Genomic DNA, 19,709 nt, shown 5'->3' with positions numbered 1-19,709 from the left:
TTCCAAATGCACAGGCTTAGGCAAGTACATAATGTTAATAAATTCCAGTTCTAAATCAAATGCAAGTTCTGCTACTCACCTTTAGAGGCCAAATTCATCACTGATGAGTGAGTATATCTGGATGAAAATATCTGCATAAGGTTCAGTGACTACGGGCGCAATCCTATGCATGTTTAGACAGAAAAAGTTCTACAACTCCCACGATGCCCAAGCCAGCCATGCTGGAAGTTGTAGAACTTTTTCCGGCTAAACATGCATAGGATTGTATCCTAAGTAGTTCTAAGGGTGAGTTCAATATTTTAGAAGTTCAATTTGATTCTGACTCTAAATGCTTCTTTATCTACTGCTGCAAGATCAGATTTGGTTATGCTTTACTTTTAAAAACAATAACAACAACAATGTTGATAGAAAAACACTGGGGTTTTTTTTTTTGTTTTTTAAAAAATCTTTCCTTCAACTTTTGAAAAAACATCCAAAGTTTCTAACTCTTTGGAGATCTGTGGAGCTTTTTTATAACACTGGTGAATACTTTAAGCTTCAGTGAGAAGAATGTGTTGAAAAACAAAGAAAGGACAGAGAAATCATTGAAGTAAAACAAATGACACAGGGTTTGCTCTTTGTGAAATCGATCAGAATCACTCACATGCAACAAATCTACACAAAACTCTTTTAGTACAGAGCCTGTTGAAACTCCAAACAGAATCCAGTCACTGAGGCACTGAAGTCATTTCTAATACCATAACAGCAGGCTGATTTGGGGATGGATAAGATAGATAAATAAATGGAAAGCAGCATAATTATTTCATTCTGAAACCAAAGGCCTGAGGATTAATGGATGCAATGAGCCATAGTTACCTGGTGTGACTGTTGGATGACAGGCTCTCCCAGGGTTGCACACTACAGCCAGTGACTGCATAGGCTCCTCCACAGCTACCATCCAATTTCATCAGCAGGGCTTTGGCTGCATTCTCTGCTGTTTTCCTGCAGTCATGGGCTCTTTTAAGCATCTGGGTGATGTTTTCATCACCTGTTTGGTCCCCTGTTTACAAGGAAATGATCAGAGCTATGTAGTACTGGAGGGGATAATAAGCAATAATATGAATGGATGGGCTTTTAGGCTGACATCTGTGCTCCCACTAGGACATTAACACCTCCTTAGCAGTCTGATAAAATACATTAGGATTATAGAGACTAAATAGGCCATGATCCAAAGGTAAACCCCTCAAGCACAGCATGGCTTCCGACTTTTCTCCACCCCCTTCACAAAACAGTTCCTTCCACTGTTTGACAAGCTACTCTCAAAGGCTGGAGAAAATTTGGGGATGGTTTCCAAAGGGATTAGCACAAGCAAATTGGATCTGAAGAAATAAACAAGGCTCCATGGCAAGCACATGGAACTGCATGTGAATACATAACGACCTAAGGTTAGATCTCCTAGTGTAGACTGTAATTTGTTATACAGTACTCTCTGCATATCACTTGAAGAACAACAAGGTGAGTTGGTATCCATCCATGCAAATTGTTTCATTGGCAGTAATCACCAAAACTTTATATTCTACTGTTGAGAACTGCTCAGCTTAATCATTTTTGTTTTATCATATTTTATTCTGTATGTATGTGTGTGTGTGTGTGTACATGCACATGGACTGCTTTTTGCAGACTTGTCACTGGTATATATATATATTAAAAATAAATAAACAAAACAAATTTCACAATGAAGTGTTTTACAATTAAGTGGTAGCCTTCTGTAGTGCATGTTTTGTGGCAGAAATACTGACAAGTCTTTATTTCAGGGTGTGAGAATTCCCCTCCCCCATGTATAAATGTGAATTACACCTCTCTTGTGTTACCTAGGTACCGAGAAAACAAATACCTGCTATGTATTTCCAAATGAAACTCATATGCATCCTGCTAAAACAAAAGCCATAACACACCTTTTCTTCCGCAAACCTATGCCGTTACAAGCTGCAGAAAGAAAGACTTGACTTTCTTGTTCAGTCATGTCTTTCCAGTGAGTCACTGACAAAATTCGTCTTGTTTTTTATTAGTCTGATGACTGCTCTGATATTCTATTGCTGTTCATATCTTTTAACTATTTCAAAATCGTTTTTTATTTCTGTTGATAATTTTTATCTACAACACTTTATTTTTGTTTTGTTTTTAAAGTAGCAACGCTGTTTTAAAATTCCAAAAATAAATATGTAAAAGAAAAGTATGCCCAGTTCACTGACTAGTTTGCTGAAACAAGGGCCTGAAACCCATCCGACTTGTAACTCTAGAGCCAGCTGGTCATTTGATCTTGAAAAGCTTTCACATTATGTTTAAGTGGCTCCTGAGAAACCCGTGCTATAAATTATATTTTAAGACAAGCTATTTCCATGCCACAGTACAACCCGGAAAACTATTTTTTTTCTATCTCTGAAGGGTTCCTCATCTCCATTATGGATTATGTTGTCTAACAGAAGGGTGTTCCGAGAAACAAATTCTTTAGTCCCCATCTTTCTCCAGCAGCCTCAAGAGCGCCCCTGCCAGAAATGCCACACAGAGAGCCAGAGGACCCTTCTGAATGGGATAGGTTGTGGCACAGGGTGAAGAAGGAATCTCCCAAAAGCAGGCAAAAGCACCTTCTGCAAGCAGGACTCTATTTCTGTGTCTCCCATTCAGGGGACTCTCCCAACCCTGTGTGTACCACCGGTGGGTGGGAGGGCTCTGGAGGATTCTGAAGGAAAGAGTTGGTGGTGTTCACTACCAGGAACTCCCTTTCACCAGTGTGACATTGGATGTCACCTTATAAACACCACATTGTCTATTCAGTGCCTTGAAAAGGGCCACTGTAAAACAAACAGGTGCACTTTCATGGTGAAATCCCATATTTTTCTCTCCACAACAACAAAAACATCTGCTTGGTGTATTTTTTCCTCATGATATATAGGAATGTGTCTAGAGACTGTCTCATTCTCCTAATTAGAGAATGCTGTTATCCAAAGCACTGGATCAGGGCAGTAAAACTGGACCAAAATGCTGACATATATATAAAATGAGAATGCACAGCATAACGTAACCTATGTACACAAAAGCAAACTCCCCTCAAGTTTCCAAGACTGAGACACACAGGACTTAGAGGAAGGGCTCTGCAAACTCAATGAGACCTTTAACAAACACAAAAAAGACACACATGTGCAGAAATGTCTCCCCAAAAAAGTGACAGATGTTGAAAGGTGTGTCAAGTTGTGTTTGACTGTCTTAAGCTTTAACTCTAATTTCTTCTCTTGCATACAAGTCCATTAAAGCCATTGAAAATCATGCATTTGACTTCAACAAGATTCAGGTTTTTAATTTGGGGGGGACCAAAGATAATGTGAACATTAAATAGAATTTATTTGTTCAGCAATTGAATATACCAATTACGTGGCTGGCTTCACCCAGACTTCTATAGCCCTTCTTGTGAATTTGGAGTCAAGAGCTTAAGCCTCCACCTTTAATATAACACAATTGTTCAAAGAACATTTCCTGTACTGCAGCTTATGGATATTTTGACTTACTTTTCTATTTGGGTTCCAGTTTAAAACCCATTTGTCAAAATTTTACATGGCTGTTGTGACTGAAAGAAAACCTACTTGACTAGTGGGGGGGGGGGTTGCCTGAGCTGTCATGATATGATTCACTGTTGCAACTTGTCCTTTGAGGGTGATGGATGGCAAGTGAAGTACAGAATGGGATTTAGAAAAAGAATTGACTTATTGAGCTCTTACCAACAGATCCAACACCTGCAGCTCTGAATTGCCCCAGAATGAGAGACTGCTCACTTTCTGCCAACGCTAACAGCAGCTCATAGGCTTCAATGCACTGTTCACTGGGTAGAGGGAGGAAGAATCCAGTCAGTATATGCATCTCAGAGGAAAATAAATCAATATAGGTAAAGAGAGAGCAACAGAGAAATGATATATGTAACTGCAGTCTAAGCATGGTGACTCTACCATCTTTAATTAACAGTTTGAGTTGTTAATGTTAATGAAAGCTAGTGTGGCTAAGACTGGGGAGATCCAGGTTCAAGTCCCCTCTTGGCCATGAAGCTCACTAAGTGACTTGGGGCAAGTCACTGACTCTCACACTAACATCATCATCATTACCATCATCATCATCATCATAAATGGGCTGAAGAATTAAAGTAAGGTTTGAACTATGAGAAGTCTGACATTGTGGGAAACTGTTCATAGGAGGAAGACAGCCTAACATGGCTGTTCCTCTGGAACTTCTCTCCATAACATTTCTGGCAGTCCACCAGTGTAGAATTGGATACTTCAGAATGGAGCATTTGGGTCAGAAAGCTTTTTTATTTTCCTGTAAAATATTGAAGTCCCTCCCCATTTCCATAGCAGAAGATGGGATACTGGTTTGGATGAACTTGCATTCGAGGGTGAGAGGATGTTTAATTAAAGTCTTTAGTTCATTGAGTTTTGCTTCACACTCAGGGTCTAACTCCTAGAAAATGTGGGGAAGAACTTTTCAGAAGGCATTCTTAACGCTGACATCATTTTGCTTTCCTTAGCACAGGTGGTGATAAGGAAAGCTTAGCACATCTGGACCTCTGGATGTTTTGGCCTACAACTTGTATCATCCCTCACCTACAGTTGTGAACTGGAGAACTATTAAAGGCTAGCACTGATAATATTGATACAAACAGAAAATAAACTGATACACAGGTGATGTGATGCACTTGTCACAGTCTCCACCAAAGATTGTGATTCGAAAGCTGCCTTTCTAACTCAAGAATCTCTGCAAACCTACTTACTGAATAAAAGGTACTAACAGCAATGGTAAAAGGCAAGGGAAGTAAGCAAAAAAAGAAAAAGAAAAAAGCACTACATTCTGTGCCATTCAAAACATTTCAGTCTCTTACAGCAACAGCAGAATGTCCATTAGAAGAAGATGTGCCATCTCATTCATTTTGTCTCTTGCATTTTCCATCGACATACCTGTACTGCAAGGCGAGCCTGAGGGCTGTGGCATTCGACTCATATTTTCCAACCAACATGCTCATTCTCTCAGCATTGCTCTTGCACTCTTCCAGAGTTATTGTCAATAAATCATTCTGAGATTTCAAGTGCTCAATGCGGCTGTAGAGAAGAAAACCATCTTTAAGCTTTCATAAAGTGCCTGCTGCAGCCTTAAGTGCCTTGAACATTCTCCAAGTGGTTCTGTTGCTTGCCTAGACAGCCTTCATGAGAAGCTTGATGTTTCTTACATCTGACTTTTCTGTTCAAACTAGTTTGTATTATTTAGCCCAAAGAGTTCATCATGTAAAAACACAAGTACTCATTTAAATTTTAAATTTTACTGTTACATTTAAATTTTACTGTTTTAATTCTGTATTTTAATCTTATATCAACTTCTGCTGCGTGGTTTTATCCTGGTTGTGCTTTTTATACTGTGTTTTGTATTTGTGTTTTTAGATTGTTGGTTGTTTTATTATGTTCTTCATGGTTTTAATTTTTGTGAACCGCCCAGAGAGCTTCAGCTCTTGGGCGGTATAAAAATGTAATAAATAAATAAATAACTCAACCATTTGGGTGGGAGGTGAAGTTCTTCAGGATGTAGGATATAGGTTGAGATCTCAAGATTACTTTCAGGTATGTGCTTGAGCTGGTGCATGTGTCCCCCCCAACCCTGAAAAAACTCCAGCAGCTTCCCCATGTTTTATAATTGGGGAAGTTTCACAATTAGCTTTTTAAGTGGCAAGAAAGAGTATGCTGCAAGGGAGGGCGAGTAAAAAAGCTGTACTGCACACATGTAAGCTATGTGTGCAGCTGCCTAGATGTCAAAGTGTTATAGTTTAAAAACAACCACAACCACCTGCAAATTTGCACATAGGCCCAGTGCAAATGTTAAACTATGGTTTGAGCATTTAGGACAAGTACATTTTGGGGGACAGTGATTTGTTTTAACCAAAGTTAGTTAAAATAAACCAGAATCAAAAAGTGCTTTGATATCCATGGCTTCTGGTCTGAACAGGGCCAATGTTCCTGTTGCCTACTGCTCCAGAATGTTCTAGGGCAGCTGTCCCCAACCTGATGGCCTCCAGATGTTTTGGATTACAAGTCCTAGTATTCTTGATAATTCTCCATGCTGACTGGGGTTGATGGGAATTGTAATCCAAAACATCAGGAGGGTACCAAGATGGGGTAGGCTGCTCTGGAATCTCATCCCCTTTCTATATTCCAAAGGTAGGTAAATCATCTATCCTGCCATCTGAATTTTCATCTGAGAATTTCTATATTGGAACATATAGTCACCACAACATTCTGTTAAATCACGAAATATTATTTAATTTCAATGCACGGCATGTGTTGGTGCTGGCAAAAAAAAGCACCTCAAGGTGGGAGAAGAAGTGATCCATTTGTTTCTTCATGCATATGTACACTATGTTGTTTAGATGTCAATACAGGAGATGTAGGGGCCGTGACTCAGTGGAAGAGCACCTGCTTTGCATGCAGAAGGTCCCAAGTCCAATCCCCTGCACCTCTAGGCACACCTGGGAAAACTCCTGCATGAAAACCTGGAGAGTAGCTGAGAGTCAGTGACAACAATACTGGGCTAGAGATGGATCAATGGTCAGGCAGACTGTAAGACAGCTTCCTATGTTCCGAACTACAAAGATGGGAGTAGCATGCAGAAGCAACACCAGATTTGAGGAGGTCCCAGGCAAAGCACCTTCCACCATCCCCTACACCAGCACCCACCCTACACTGTCCATCCCATATTTTACTTTGATTCCTCATCACCACTGCTTTTTGGGGATCGCACAGCTGCTTTTCTCACTTCCTACTGCCTTTTCAACGTTTGGCCGGGGACAGTGGTATTCTCTTCCCTGGCTTGACTAGGCTGCTACCTGCTGGTATGCACTGAATAGCAAAGTGTTGGGCTAAACAACTTGAAGGCTGCAGCCGAGCACCATTTTATATGAAATCTAGTGAGAATGGCAGTGACCTCAGCCAATCAGATATTTTCTTTGGGGGCAACGAGGGCACTGGAGCAGCAAGGGAGCTCAGTCTGTCCCAACCCTAATCTAGTGCCCTCAATGGCCATGCAACACCAAAGGTGGCATCTAATTGGCTGAGGTCTCTGCTGCTTTGCTGCCAGAGACCTCTGCTACTTTGCTAGACCGGGAAACCATTTCAATTAAAACAGCACTCAGCTGCAGCTTTGTCTGCCAGCAAAGGGCTTTGCTACCCTAGTGTCTTTGCATCACAGACAGCTGCCACCTCTCTGGCATTGTTTGGATGTCCTCTGGGCTGCCACCAGGCTACGTGGCCTTGAACTTCCATGTGATGGTCTGGTGTCATCTGCATCTCTGGCAGCACCTACTCATCTCTGCTAAAATTATCACACTGATCTATACAAGTCAGCTTTGAAAACTGTATTTCAGGTTCCTCAGGAGACAACACCAGCTGTTGCAAGGACCTGCAGAATAATATGCAAATCCTAACAAATCACTTTATGGCCCAATGCTGATGACTAAATTATCTTGTTGAAAGAAAGCTATTAATTCAGATTAAGCTCTCCTTTTCATCACCATATTTCCCCACATTTATATGCAGCTGGGATAAGCATAATTCACACAAATCAAAATGACGGGAATAACAAGTTAAGTTAATCAACTGGAAGTCGGAGCTGATTCTCATGGTATGTTTTTCAGATATGGAATTTTCCCTGCAAGTTGGTGTGGCGGCTGCATACATATGCAAAATGTTTCCTATGAATAAGTAACATACACAATTCAAAGGCTTTTTGCACTGAAAACCAGTTTCAAGTGTTGCTGAATGTCATCCTACCCCAACTTGGTGCCCTCCAGATGTATTGGACTACAGCTCCCATCATATCAGACACAGCATGGTCATTGATGTAGTTCAACATATCTGCTGGGCAACAGATTGGGGAAGGCTGATGTACTGATTGCCCTGGCAAGAAAATCTTATTCACTGCTTTATTCACACTGGCTTTCCAATACAGGCAAGGCTATGACCCAGTTATTTATTTATTCATTATATTCATAACAAATGTTTTCTTGGAGTGAATAATAAGTAAAAAATTAAGGCATAAAAATTAAGACATTAACTCTTGTGTGTTTTATACACACATACAAATTAAACAGTAAAATCAACACATAAAAAGGAGCACAAACAATTAAACTCACCACTGTATACAAAACAACAAACATGAGAGTGTTCACACATAGTTAAAACACTATTATAAACAGAATCTAAAAAGATGTCAATGTCGGCGCCAGGGGAAAGGCCCTCCCTTGGCCAGATCTGTACCAAGCAGGATATGACACTTTGAAAACAGTTTGAAAACTGTATAGGGAGTGTGTCCTGGGCCCCAGCAGTTGTTGCTACTGTTCTAAACCGTTTTAAAGCAGTAGTGTAGATCCTGCCCTTGTGTAGCTACACTCCAAAATTGTGACTGAAGGGGCACTTGGAGAAGAACCTCAGTTAATGAGCTTAAGCTGCATGTAGGTGCATATGGGAGGCAGCAATCCTTTGTGTCCCAAGCCATTTTCCTACTTTTGAAATGAAAGGGGGAATCCACTCTAAATAACTCTGAATGTAAAAGTTCTCCTCTTACCTGTTTAGCCGCTCAGTTTCCACTTCAAATTCTCGGATTTTGCTTTCAGAGATAGCAGACCCATGCGAGTAGAGCGTCTGGAAAATTTCTTGGATGTTGGAACAGTCTTGAAGAGAGTGGGCTAGGTGTTCTGCTACACTACTGGACACCTGCAATGAGGTAGTCAAAAGCGCATTGAGAATTGATGCCCCATACATTTCTATCCTTCTGTAAACTGAACCAGGTTTGTGAGCTGTGGTGGTAATGCAGGGGTGGGGAACCTCTTTCGGCTTGGGGGCAGAATTCAATTTAGGAGACGCTCTCAGGGGCCGCATTACATAGAATCATAGAATAGCAGAGTTGGAAGGGGCCTACAAGGCCATCGAGTCCAACCCCCTGCTCAATGCAGGGGGTGCATTGACCAATACAGTGGTGGTTGGGGGCAAAGGGGACAGTGGCAAAGGCATGTGGCCCAAATATCAGTATATTATAGCTTTAAGCTTTTACCACCAGTAACTAAGCCATAGGAGAGGTATTTCAACCTTTTAGAATTGGGGGAAAAGCTTCACGAAACCCACGAAGCCACCAAACAATTGGAAAGGGGGGGGCAGAGGAAGGAGGCAGGGCTATCTGGAGAATCCAGGTGGTCCAGATTGGAATCCCAGGGAGGCTAGATTTGGCCCCTGGGTCTGAGGTTCCCCACCCCTCTCTTAAGGATAAGATAAGAGTAAAAATAATTTAAAGACAGGAGTAAATATTGTTTTATTTATATAATTTATTTATTAATTAATTCATTTATTACATTTCTATACCATCCAATAGCCGAAGCTCTTTGAGCGGTTCACAAAGATATTTGGTACATGGTAGCCTTATCACCAGCAATGAAAGTAAAAGTAATAGCACCATCACCTGAAGGTAGAGGGAGGCAGCAGGGACTTCCATAGACTTGGAATAAAAGCAGGTGGGAGAGGGAAAGAAAATAGTGCAAGCAGAGGAGTGCCTTCCTTCCCCTGGTCCAGCAGTGGACCTCTTCAGATGCTGTGGGCCTGGAGACCTTCCTTTCTCTCCACATTCCAGCTGAAACAATTCCTGGCATTTCAAGCAACCTTCCCCAATACCTTTCTATTGTTAGGCAACAGTGCAGCAAGATCATGCCTTGGAAGCTTAAGGGAAAATAACTGTCCTGGAATTTCTTTATATCGACCTGGTTCACACAACATGACACCCCATCATGACTTAATTTACTTGTGGGGGCTGTTGCATCGCACCAAGCACCTACGGGTGCCTGGCTTGCCATGGCTTTTCAATTCGTGGAAACAATCCTCAAATAACCCATGGCTTGTTTTAGGGGGTTTTGAGGGTTGTCTAACCTCCAAACAATCCCTGCCGCCAGGCTTGCATTCCATTCCATGCCATGGCAAGCTGGGTGCCCATGGGTGCCATGCAAACATTAGATTGAAAGTTTGAATCTGCTTCAGATATTAATGCTGCACGCCTAAGCTTTGGGTCATGTTTAGAATCAGGCTGCAAATTCTACAATGAACAAACATAGAAGAGAGGACACCAGGGAAGCACCTAACTACAAGAAAAGAGGCCAAGAAATAGCAAGAGTCATCAGTTTCTTATGGCCCATGCGCCATTATTCTTTCTAATAAATTCTATTCATAATAATTCTACCAGATACTTAGAAAGGGTGCACCTGCTTTTTTGAAAGAGCAGAATAAGTGGAACATCAGGCTGCTCAGTTAATTTTGACATGAAAGTCATGAATGTGTACAAGGAACCGCAAAGCTCTTAGGAATTCTCTGCTAACAATTCTCTATCAACTACATCTCTCCAAAGTTGAAGGGGAGATATATATTATTTCAGTGACCAAATTAATTTGTCTCCACACTTACGTCAGATCATTGTGAACTGCTTACTTTGACTTCAGACCTTTTCTTTGACATTATACAGCTTACTGCTGTTTAGCCTGGTGGTAGTATGGTCCCTCCCTCCCTCCCTCCCTCAAAGTTGTGTTAGAGAACCACCACATTATGCACAATTTCTGAAACTCTACTTTAAAGTAAACTTTTTAGAGCACTTGATTCAATAACATAACACAGTTGTAGCCACTAATTGGGTTCAGACAAAATGACAACTCATATTCAAGGGTTGAACATCTGTTGTTATTGAACCATGTGTTTTGTTGAATCATGGGTTTTCGTCTTGTCTGAACCCAGCCATGATAACAAACCATGGTTTGTTAAACACAAACAACCCATGAAGAGAACCCAATGGTTCGTTGTTGGATTATGAACTGTGGGTTGTTTGTGTGTAACAAACCAGGGTTTGCAATTGTGGCTGGGTTCAATCAATACGATAATCCATGGTTCAGTGACACTCAACATTCAATCCATACCCAACCTTGGGTGTGGAATATAGTGTTGTGTGTACCCAACTCACTATAAGTTTCCTCCCTATCAGTGACTTTGAGGTAGGAATTAAAAAGAAAGAAACATGAAGAAAAGGTGCAATGGTTGGACTATAAACATTCTTTGTTGCTACTAGTCATCAACTTTGTTGCTACTAGTCATCAACCTGATCAGAAACAAAAACAAACAAACAAACAAAGCCAAGGACAGTATAGTAGGACCAAACTACCAAAACTATCATATCAACAATAAATGGTCAAGTGGGTTCCTATTTCTTCTTCATTCGTTTCAACACTAATACTCTATTTCTCCACAATAAATTTGAACTTGAAGCAGGTTACAAATAAAAATATAAATCACAAAAAATTAAAAACAACCCTAACAAGAAAACTAAATCAATGAATAGCTATTTATAATTATAAAATTATCAGGCTTCAGATATCAATTCAGGTTTTATGGGAAACCATCTTGTTTCTCCCACAGTTCCTTGCAGCACTGCAGTTTTTAAAGCTCAATGTTTTCCAAGCACTATGTTTGGAAAAAGTACTGTGCTTTCAAAAAAAGAAAAACCCTGAAGGCAATATGTAGAGATGTTGCTATTGCTTATTCCAATAAAAAATTGGAACTATAATCTTGTTATGAAAGATTTATACTGAAGTAATATGAAACGCATCAAAATTTATTTTCTAGCACCTAACATACGATGTGTAAATCATCTTAATTCTCAGATGTCCTACTGATATATGTATAATTACATATGTCAGCAAGGAATTTACCTTTGTCCCTAGGATTATAGTTAACAGGCTGAATTATATATTTTAAAATTGCAATGCTGATATGCTTGCTTACACACACACACAACAGAGAGAGAGAGAGAGAAAGCTGGTTATGGGCTTTTACCAAAGAAACAAAATGCATGGTTTTGCGTATTTCATGCATGCACATGAAACTGTGCAACCTTATGCTGTGCAACGAGAAGGAGTTCCGCTTACATACTTCTAGGAAGCAAAAGTATATAAAGTGAATATATGCACATTTTCTTAATGTAACTGTTTCAATCTAATTTACCTGTTTCTGTAAGCGGCATTCCTTTTCCACCTTCACTTATTTTGGTAGAAAGCCGTGTACAAATAAAATAAAATAATAAATAAATAAAATCTGCATAATTTAAAACCAAGGATTGCATACCTGTAGAATTTGTGTTTGCTTCAAGATGAAGGAAGTTTTTATTGGTGCAAATTTCATACAAGCTTGATTCTGGCTCACAACTAGCAACGTGTCACTAAACATACCTTTTGGGATTATTAAAACTCACCCCTATGCTGCTGATTTCTGATCCCAGGACAGGGCGATCAGATGTTGAAGATTCTGATCTTGTCTTTGAGAGCTTTACTCGTTCAGCAATCTAGAAATGGGGTGGGGGAGCACATCACAAAGATGAGTGATTCAGGTGCCTTGTGTAGCTTGTGCACACCTATGCAAAATACTCCCCCCGCCACTTTTCACGCATTCCCTGTGTTCGGAAACTCCATGTTAAATTGATTAATATAAACTGGCATGTGTGTTGTGATGAAGAGAGGCTTAAAATCCTTAGCGCTTTATCTCTCCTTGCAGCTCGAGTTTGCAGGCTCACTTAGGATCCCTGATAATTCCTCAGGCGCTCTGGCTGATACTTCCCAGTTAATTGTATGCCTGTAGAGCAGCTGTGCACAGCAAAGGCTGCTGCTTCCGGATAATGAGAGGCAACGTACAACGGCTCACCTTGGCTATGGGAATGTCATTACTGCTGCTGCTTGTGCTCAGCTCTCCAGTGCTGGGGTTAATGGGACGGTTTGCAGGTGTGAGACGACCAGGACTCGATGGGCCAGTTGCCTGGACACTTTGTAAACGTGTCTGTAGTTCTCGAACCTGAAAGAACACACAATATTGTTTTACTTAAGACAAAATCATTTGCTTTCCTTTTGCCCTTGGTCCGATGAAGTATTGGCTACAACAGCCAAGGTCTGCTTCAGCCTGCAGTTACTGATTTAAAAACAGCAACAACTTCAGAATATTAAAGTTCTGGTGCAAAACCTTCCCACTGATCCTTTGGCTGCTACAGAGCAATAAGTGCAAAAGCCAGGAAAACCCCGTGGGGGAGTTCTGCAGACAACTTAACGAACTCTATAACAGCCCTGAGGAAGAGCGCAGTTTGCGTTCGAAACGCGTAGGCGGCACCTTGGCACTGTAAATAAACTTTTGTAAATATTTCGTTTTGAAGATTGCCTGGTTCTACCTTTGCCTTTGGCTTCTTTTTACTCCTGCTACAGAGCAATGCCTTGTACTACCTGGTTTTACCTACACAGACGTATTTCTTGAAATAATCTGTCTATCCATTTGAACAACATATGTTGAGGCCAGATTCAATGGGCACTTTGGAAGAAACACAAAAAGTGTACGTGAAAGAGGAAAATGACAGGGCATGGAATAGCGGATCCCTACAATTCTTGTGTGGCACCAAGAAAAGCCTCTGTTGGATACATAACTCTGACAAAATATGTGAAGAAGAAAGGGAAAGAATAATTATACTGGATCCCACAATTGTAGCCTCCCCAAACTATTAAAATCAGATGAGTAAAATAGTACTTTTATTTAGCATGCATCATGTATAAGCAAAAAGGCTGTTATGTTCCACAATCTATATCACCATATTTATATACGCACTAGAGATATGTGTATCTACTTCAGCTGAGGAGACCTTCCAGACCACAAGCCATTTCTCTGTCTATCTCTCCCCACCCCCTGCCTCAACACACACCATTTCAAAGCAACTTCGTGGCGGAGGTTGTCATACCCAGTAGAATCCATGAATGTGCATCTAGATTGTGGCCAGGGTTTCCAGAAATCAGTTTATGAATTCAACTTTAGTCAGCAAAAAGGATGCTTATAACATACATGCTAAATGCAAGCAAAGGGAGCACTGTGATTAAAGCGTAGCAGTTAAGAAATAAAACAAATAAAACATTCACATAAGACAAACTTCTAGCTTGGAGTTCACTTTATGTTTCCAAAATGGCTTCATTGTGTCCACAGCAATCTTTGGGACTGTCCACTCATTACACTTCGAAGAGAGTTCTCAATCCAGTAAGATGTACACCACTCTGCTCTTTCCTTTAATGTAAAGAAAAATTATAAATGAACTGTGCAGTTCCATATTCATCTGAATGTATTACACTCAGACCATCTGACCAAAATAACTATTACTGTCCAGGAACAGGTCACGTAGCTGGGAAGATCACAATCATTTAAACACAATACATCCCACTATTTCAGTTGCTTGCTTTTCTAGTAGTACGGGGGGAAAGGAAGAAAAGCCATGATGTATACTGGTTTGAGATGTCTCTCCAGAATGTACCAAGTGAACAAGCCCTCTCTCGTCAATGGTGAGAAATCTATCACTCACTGCTCTGGCAAAGTGGAAAAAGTGAGAATTCAGAGCCAAGAAAAGTTGACTGGAGCTGCAAAAGTCAGTGTACAGGGCTGAAGGGAGGTAGAACAGAAACTGAAGGTCCAGGGTCTTAAACAAAAGGTTTGTGAAGTCTAAGATTAACGAGTTATTTCAAAAGCAAATACACTGAATTTGATTTTATTATAATATTTATTTATCTACAGTATTTTTATTCCGCTCCTCAGCCATAGAGGTTCCCAGAGTGACTTACATATAATCAGTCATCTCTCATAGAAAGGTTGGCTATAGATATCCAAATGAACAAACCGCCCCCAGAAAAGCAGTTCCTGAAAAGCAAAGAATCCTGGAAAAATTCAGACACAGATATAAGCTAAGTAAGCCTAGACAACAAAGCTGTTGACCCCAGTAAATCTAACTAAGTACTGCAGTAAAAGGGCCGCAGGGTTCTCCCCAACTGCTAGGATAAATTGTCACCTCAAATGTACCTCTATGAACTGGTACAGACTATTTTTCCTGGCTTCATAAATCATATTTTATAAACCCAGAAATGAATGCTGGATTTGCATGTGGTGGTTCATCCTCATTCCTTTCCTTCTCTCATAATAAAATCCTGTCTTGTTGTCCTGTCTTGTTAACAGAGGCTAAAAACAGAGCAACCAGTTAGGGTGTTACAAGGAACATTTACAGTTTTCTATATTAAGTTTTTATTGTAAACTTGTCATTTCTCACTCTTGGTTGCTTACAGGTACATTAGACGGTATTGTGACACTCCAGTTTGGCTTCTGTTTTTTTAAAGCACTTAAGCAGGAAGGTTTGAGCAAGTAAAATGCAGCATTTTTGAAAAATTCTGAAACAAAACATAGGTCCACGCATCATTCCACTATACCACAATGCCACTAACAGATTATGTAGCAGAAAGTATGGAAAAGCAGGAAAGGAAAAGCTCTTTTGTAGAGGTCCCATCTAATTCTGCAACAAAACTGGAAATAGATGCAGCAAATTCACAGCCTTGTCTTAAAAAGCTCTATATACAAGCCAGGAACCATACACTGAGGCCAGCATGCGGGGAGAATAGAAGATGGGTGCCTGAGCCTCATGCTTGTCCCCCAGCTTCCTAAACTATGGTTTATAAGTCCAGAAAGATCATCAAAAACCTAATCAATGAAGCAGTTGATACAGGATATTGTGCTAATGGTTTAATTTAGTAAAGTAGTTTGAAATACTTCTTCACAAAAAAAATCCCAAGATGACCTCATCACATTAAAACCAACAGTGATTGAGATGTAAATACTTTTGAAACTACAGATAAAACACAGCACTGCATAGAGAGTAATTAATAGAAATGCGGAGAACTAGAAAGAAGTGCCTAACAAATCAGTCAAAGAACTCGATACCCCAACAACTGCTCAACAAATGCATTATTATATTATATACAATAAAAAAGAACACGGTCATTTCTAATTTGGATTTCAAACAGCTTAAAACATTGAACTGGAATATGGGTCATCAATAAAAGCAATGCAAAGTAAGTAAGCTGACATCTTTAATTGGTGCATGCATGAAATACAAGCTAACCTTTAAAAGTAGTTTTCCTACTTTCTTGGAGCAATATATTAGCCACGCACATTTTGGTATTGTAAAAAAGAGAGAGAATAGAACATAGCAAAAATAGTATGAGCTGGTGTGGAAGGCAAAGGCTGGGTTCACACATCACACTAACTCATGGTGGATGGCAACCTGTGCTGGTAAAGCTGGTTATGCAAACAAGCTACACAGAGTAGTTTATTTCCTCCACCCTCGCTCCTCCTCATCTTGTAGTCCTCCTGCCGAGCTTGGCGGATATTCAACCTTTCGTTGTGCTGGAAATAGAGATTGCTTAAGAGGAGAATAGCACAGCAATGTTTTTGGCTACTCTTGCTGAGCAGCTCTGAAGGGGAGCTCTGTAACTCACGCTGTGCCACAGACTGACTGAATTCACAAACATGCTAGCTGATCATATAGGTTATTGTGTCATCTCAACACAGCATGTTTTCTCCAGGGTGGGTTATCGTGTTCTCTGAACACAGTGCATTTTCCATATACTGGCTTGTTAACCACACAGTGTGGTTTATTTTCCCAAACAAGCCATCTTGAGAACCCTTGGCTTGTTTGGGGATTGTTAAGGTTGGTTAACAAGCAACCCTGAGGAAAACACATTGCATTCAGACAGCACGATAACCCATTCTGCAGAAAACATGCTGCATTCAGACAACATGATAACCCATGGTTCAACAACAACCCACACTGGGTGGAATAGCATGTTGTGTGAACCTAGCTGTTAACTCACCATAGATAAAATAACCCTTACTGTAGATTGTAGGTTCTCAGGGTGGCTTGTTTGGGGGAAATGACCCAACATGGAACCCACAGACAACACACTAACCCATCATGAGTTGTTTCAGAAAATAAACCACCATGGGTTAGCATGTTCTGTTAACTCAGTCAAAGTGAAAACTCTTTGGCCAACAGTAGGGATCTTAACCAGAAAGACAGAAGATCTGGTTTTGCTTCGACCTGACGACAACCCATCAAATTCACTAAACCATTTGTTACCGTGTTAATGGTTTCTTTTGTTCGGAATTTTGCAGTTGGAGAATGGAAATGCTTCAAAACAAGGAGGCATTATTCTTTCAATTAACACAGCAGAGGAATTGTGCAGGTTAAAGGAGGACAGTGAGAGAGCGCATGCACACTGAAAAGAGGAATGTCACTGCAAAGGGGGAAGCAATGTGTAGAAAGCCTACAAGGGGAAAGCAGGAGAAAGAAAGCAGAGTATAAGTCTGGCTGCAGGGCTGAAGAAAAGAGAAATTATTTCTCTCTGCATAAATTTATATTGCTGCAAAGAACTTCAAAAAGGAAGTTCACATTTTCTGTGCCAAGAAAAGTTAGCTAGGGAAATGAATGAAGGGTGTGTTTGCAGATATTGTAATCCTCCAAATTGAATATTTATAGACAAAGGGTGAATATGGAATAGAGATTATCCTGTTTATGCACAAAAAAGAAGAAAAAGTGTCAGTGTAGCCTTTCTAATCTTAAGGCTAGACAGCTATACACACACTCAATGAGGAGGCCTTCCTGTAATGTTTGTCCAGAGCTTCTTTCAGTGCAACGGACCTCCCAATGGGAATGGAGTGTTATAAGCATTCCATTACAGCTGCAGTTATTGCACTAGATTGTTATTGTCTTCTAGGAGCAATTCAAGGTTTTGATTTTGATTTTAAGGAACTGCCATTGATAACCTGGCTCAAGAACACCTAGAAAGGTATTTCTTATCCATCGTAACCTTGAAGATGGCTTTGGCTCGGTTTGCACTATTGGTTGGCCCCATGTGACTACTAGCGGACCAGCAGGGATCATATGGAGGTACGGATGGAATGAAGTGGGATGTCCACACAGGACCCATACATGCAGTTGCCATGACTCAGAGGAATACAATTAGGGCATTCATATGATCCCTGCTGGGCCAGCTGGTAACCCTGTGCACTTTCATATGTGATAGCATGGGAGCTGCCAAGCAACTGTTCTGGGTCTAAGAATACCATAAGAGCATCCTCTTCTGTGCCTTAAGCCAAGTCAACCACGGCATAGAAACAAAAACTCCAAATTACTGCCCATCAGCTCTGGAATCTTCTTTCCAAAGAGATTCACCAAAGCCCAACTGAGCTCTGTCCAGTAGCATTAGAAGATATTTTTATTTAGAATAACATTTGGAGTCCTGGATTAAACTTGTAGATATTGAGGGCTTAAGCATCTTCATTGCTTGACTAAGATTTTAAAAGATATTATTTTGTTTAGAATCTATTGCTCTGTAAACTTTCAAAATGACAAATAAACAAGAAAAACCATTGTGGTGATGAAGAGAGCCGAGAAGGAAGACATTAACTCCAAGATTATGAGCTTGAACGACGAAGGAGCTAGGTACATCGTCACTCATTGTGGAAAATTATTTTTTTAAAAGTTTCCTATTAAGTTTGAGGTGCAGGAGAAGTGCCTGAGTAACAGCACCAGGTTATCTGAAAAACAAGAGCCCTGAAGAGATTGTAATAAAACAAGTATCTTAAACAAATGAAGCAAAAAACTTAACTGAATGTATAAAATGCATTGGTGAAACAAGTCGATAAACTAGGAGCAAGAGCCCCTATGATTATAATGGGATGAAATCAAACATGATGGATGCGATACATGCTACTCCATTCCCTTTGGTATTGAAGGCAGAGAAAAATGCAAGTGTTGGTATACTTGAGAGGGACTGAGATCATTTTGTTATTATAGAGGAGGAAACTGAAATTCTGAACACTGAAAGTAAATCATAGCTGTCAGCTACTGCCATTTCTTGGCTTCTAGAAGGACCAGGAGACTTCCTAAGTCTGACATAACCTCAGAGGTCAGACACCCCATGGGAAATGCCTCTTTGAAGCCCAAACCTTGCTGGTTTCTGTATCCATGTCCTTATTGATTGATTAGAATGATGGTAGCCTTGAATAGAGCATGGTGGGGGATGATACACAATGAAGTAATCTGATCTATTATTCTGCCCAAGGTTAATGAATGTGAGTTACAATTTTTAACGTGACTTAATTCCAACGGAAACAAATGCTGAATTTTAACCTTTGGTATTCTTTTATCAGAAGTACAGTTCATGGCCTTTAGATTCTACATTTGAAGCCACCTTTGTCATATAGCAAGAGGCAGTAATATTATACTGACAACTGAGTACTGAGGAGCATCCATGCACTTGTCACAGCAAATAAAGTCAGGCAACAACAGTGATGAAACGAAGAGTTTCAAGTGGCTTGGACAACAGCAATGACTATCATCCAAGAGCACAAGACTGTGAAGTTTAATCTTAGATACAGGAGCATGCATTAATTGGTCTGCAGTCATATTTTTTATTAAGCAGTGAAATGTTAGCAGTGATGGGATCAGGTCTCCCTGGAGAGAGTATTACAAAGCAATAGTTTCTCCCTGGGAAAATATTCCAATTGAGAATGCCCTGCTTCTCATGCCCATATTCTGACTCCCAGGTGGCAGAGCGAAAGAAACCAGCGGGGGATCTACATTACGGCTTTAAAGCACTTTTAAAACGTTTTGAAAACTGTATATGCAGTGTGTCCTGGGCCCCAACAGTTGTCAAAACTGTTATAAAGCGCTTTAAAGCAGTAGTGTAGATCCTGCCTAAGACCTCCAACACTGCAAACTAAACT

General features: G+C 40.3%; 1 protein-coding gene across 2 annotated transcripts in view; it reads right to left on the bottom strand.

The window, feature by feature from the left end:
• Positions 1 to 19,709, bottom strand: part of MCC (MCC regulator of WNT signaling pathway) — a 238,381-nt gene that overhangs the window by 23,063 nt on the left and 195,609 nt on the right. For both annotated transcript variants that reach the window (XM_063129519.1, XM_063129520.1), the window contains 6 exons: positions 12,780 to 12,926; positions 12,334 to 12,423; positions 8,626 to 8,774; positions 4,977 to 5,117; positions 3,753 to 3,853; positions 856 to 1,039 (listed from right to left, as the gene is read on the bottom strand). In XM_063129519.1, the coding sequence (XP_062985589.1) occupies positions 856 to 1,039; positions 3,753 to 3,853; positions 4,977 to 5,117; positions 8,626 to 8,774; positions 12,334 to 12,423; positions 12,780 to 12,926 (812 nt within the window). The remainder of the gene's footprint in view (positions 1 to 855; positions 1,040 to 3,752; positions 3,854 to 4,976; positions 5,118 to 8,625; positions 8,775 to 12,333; positions 12,424 to 12,779; positions 12,927 to 19,709) is intronic.

The sequence above is a fragment of the Elgaria multicarinata genome, chromosome 6, assembly GCF_023053635.1.
Source record: "Elgaria multicarinata webbii isolate HBS135686 ecotype San Diego chromosome 6, rElgMul1.1.pri, whole genome shotgun sequence".
Classification (NCBI taxonomy): domain Eukaryota; kingdom Metazoa; phylum Chordata; class Lepidosauria; order Squamata; family Anguidae; genus Elgaria; species Elgaria multicarinata.
The sequence above is the reverse complement of the archived record's forward strand: the minus strand, read 5'-3'. Positions and strand labels throughout refer to the sequence as shown.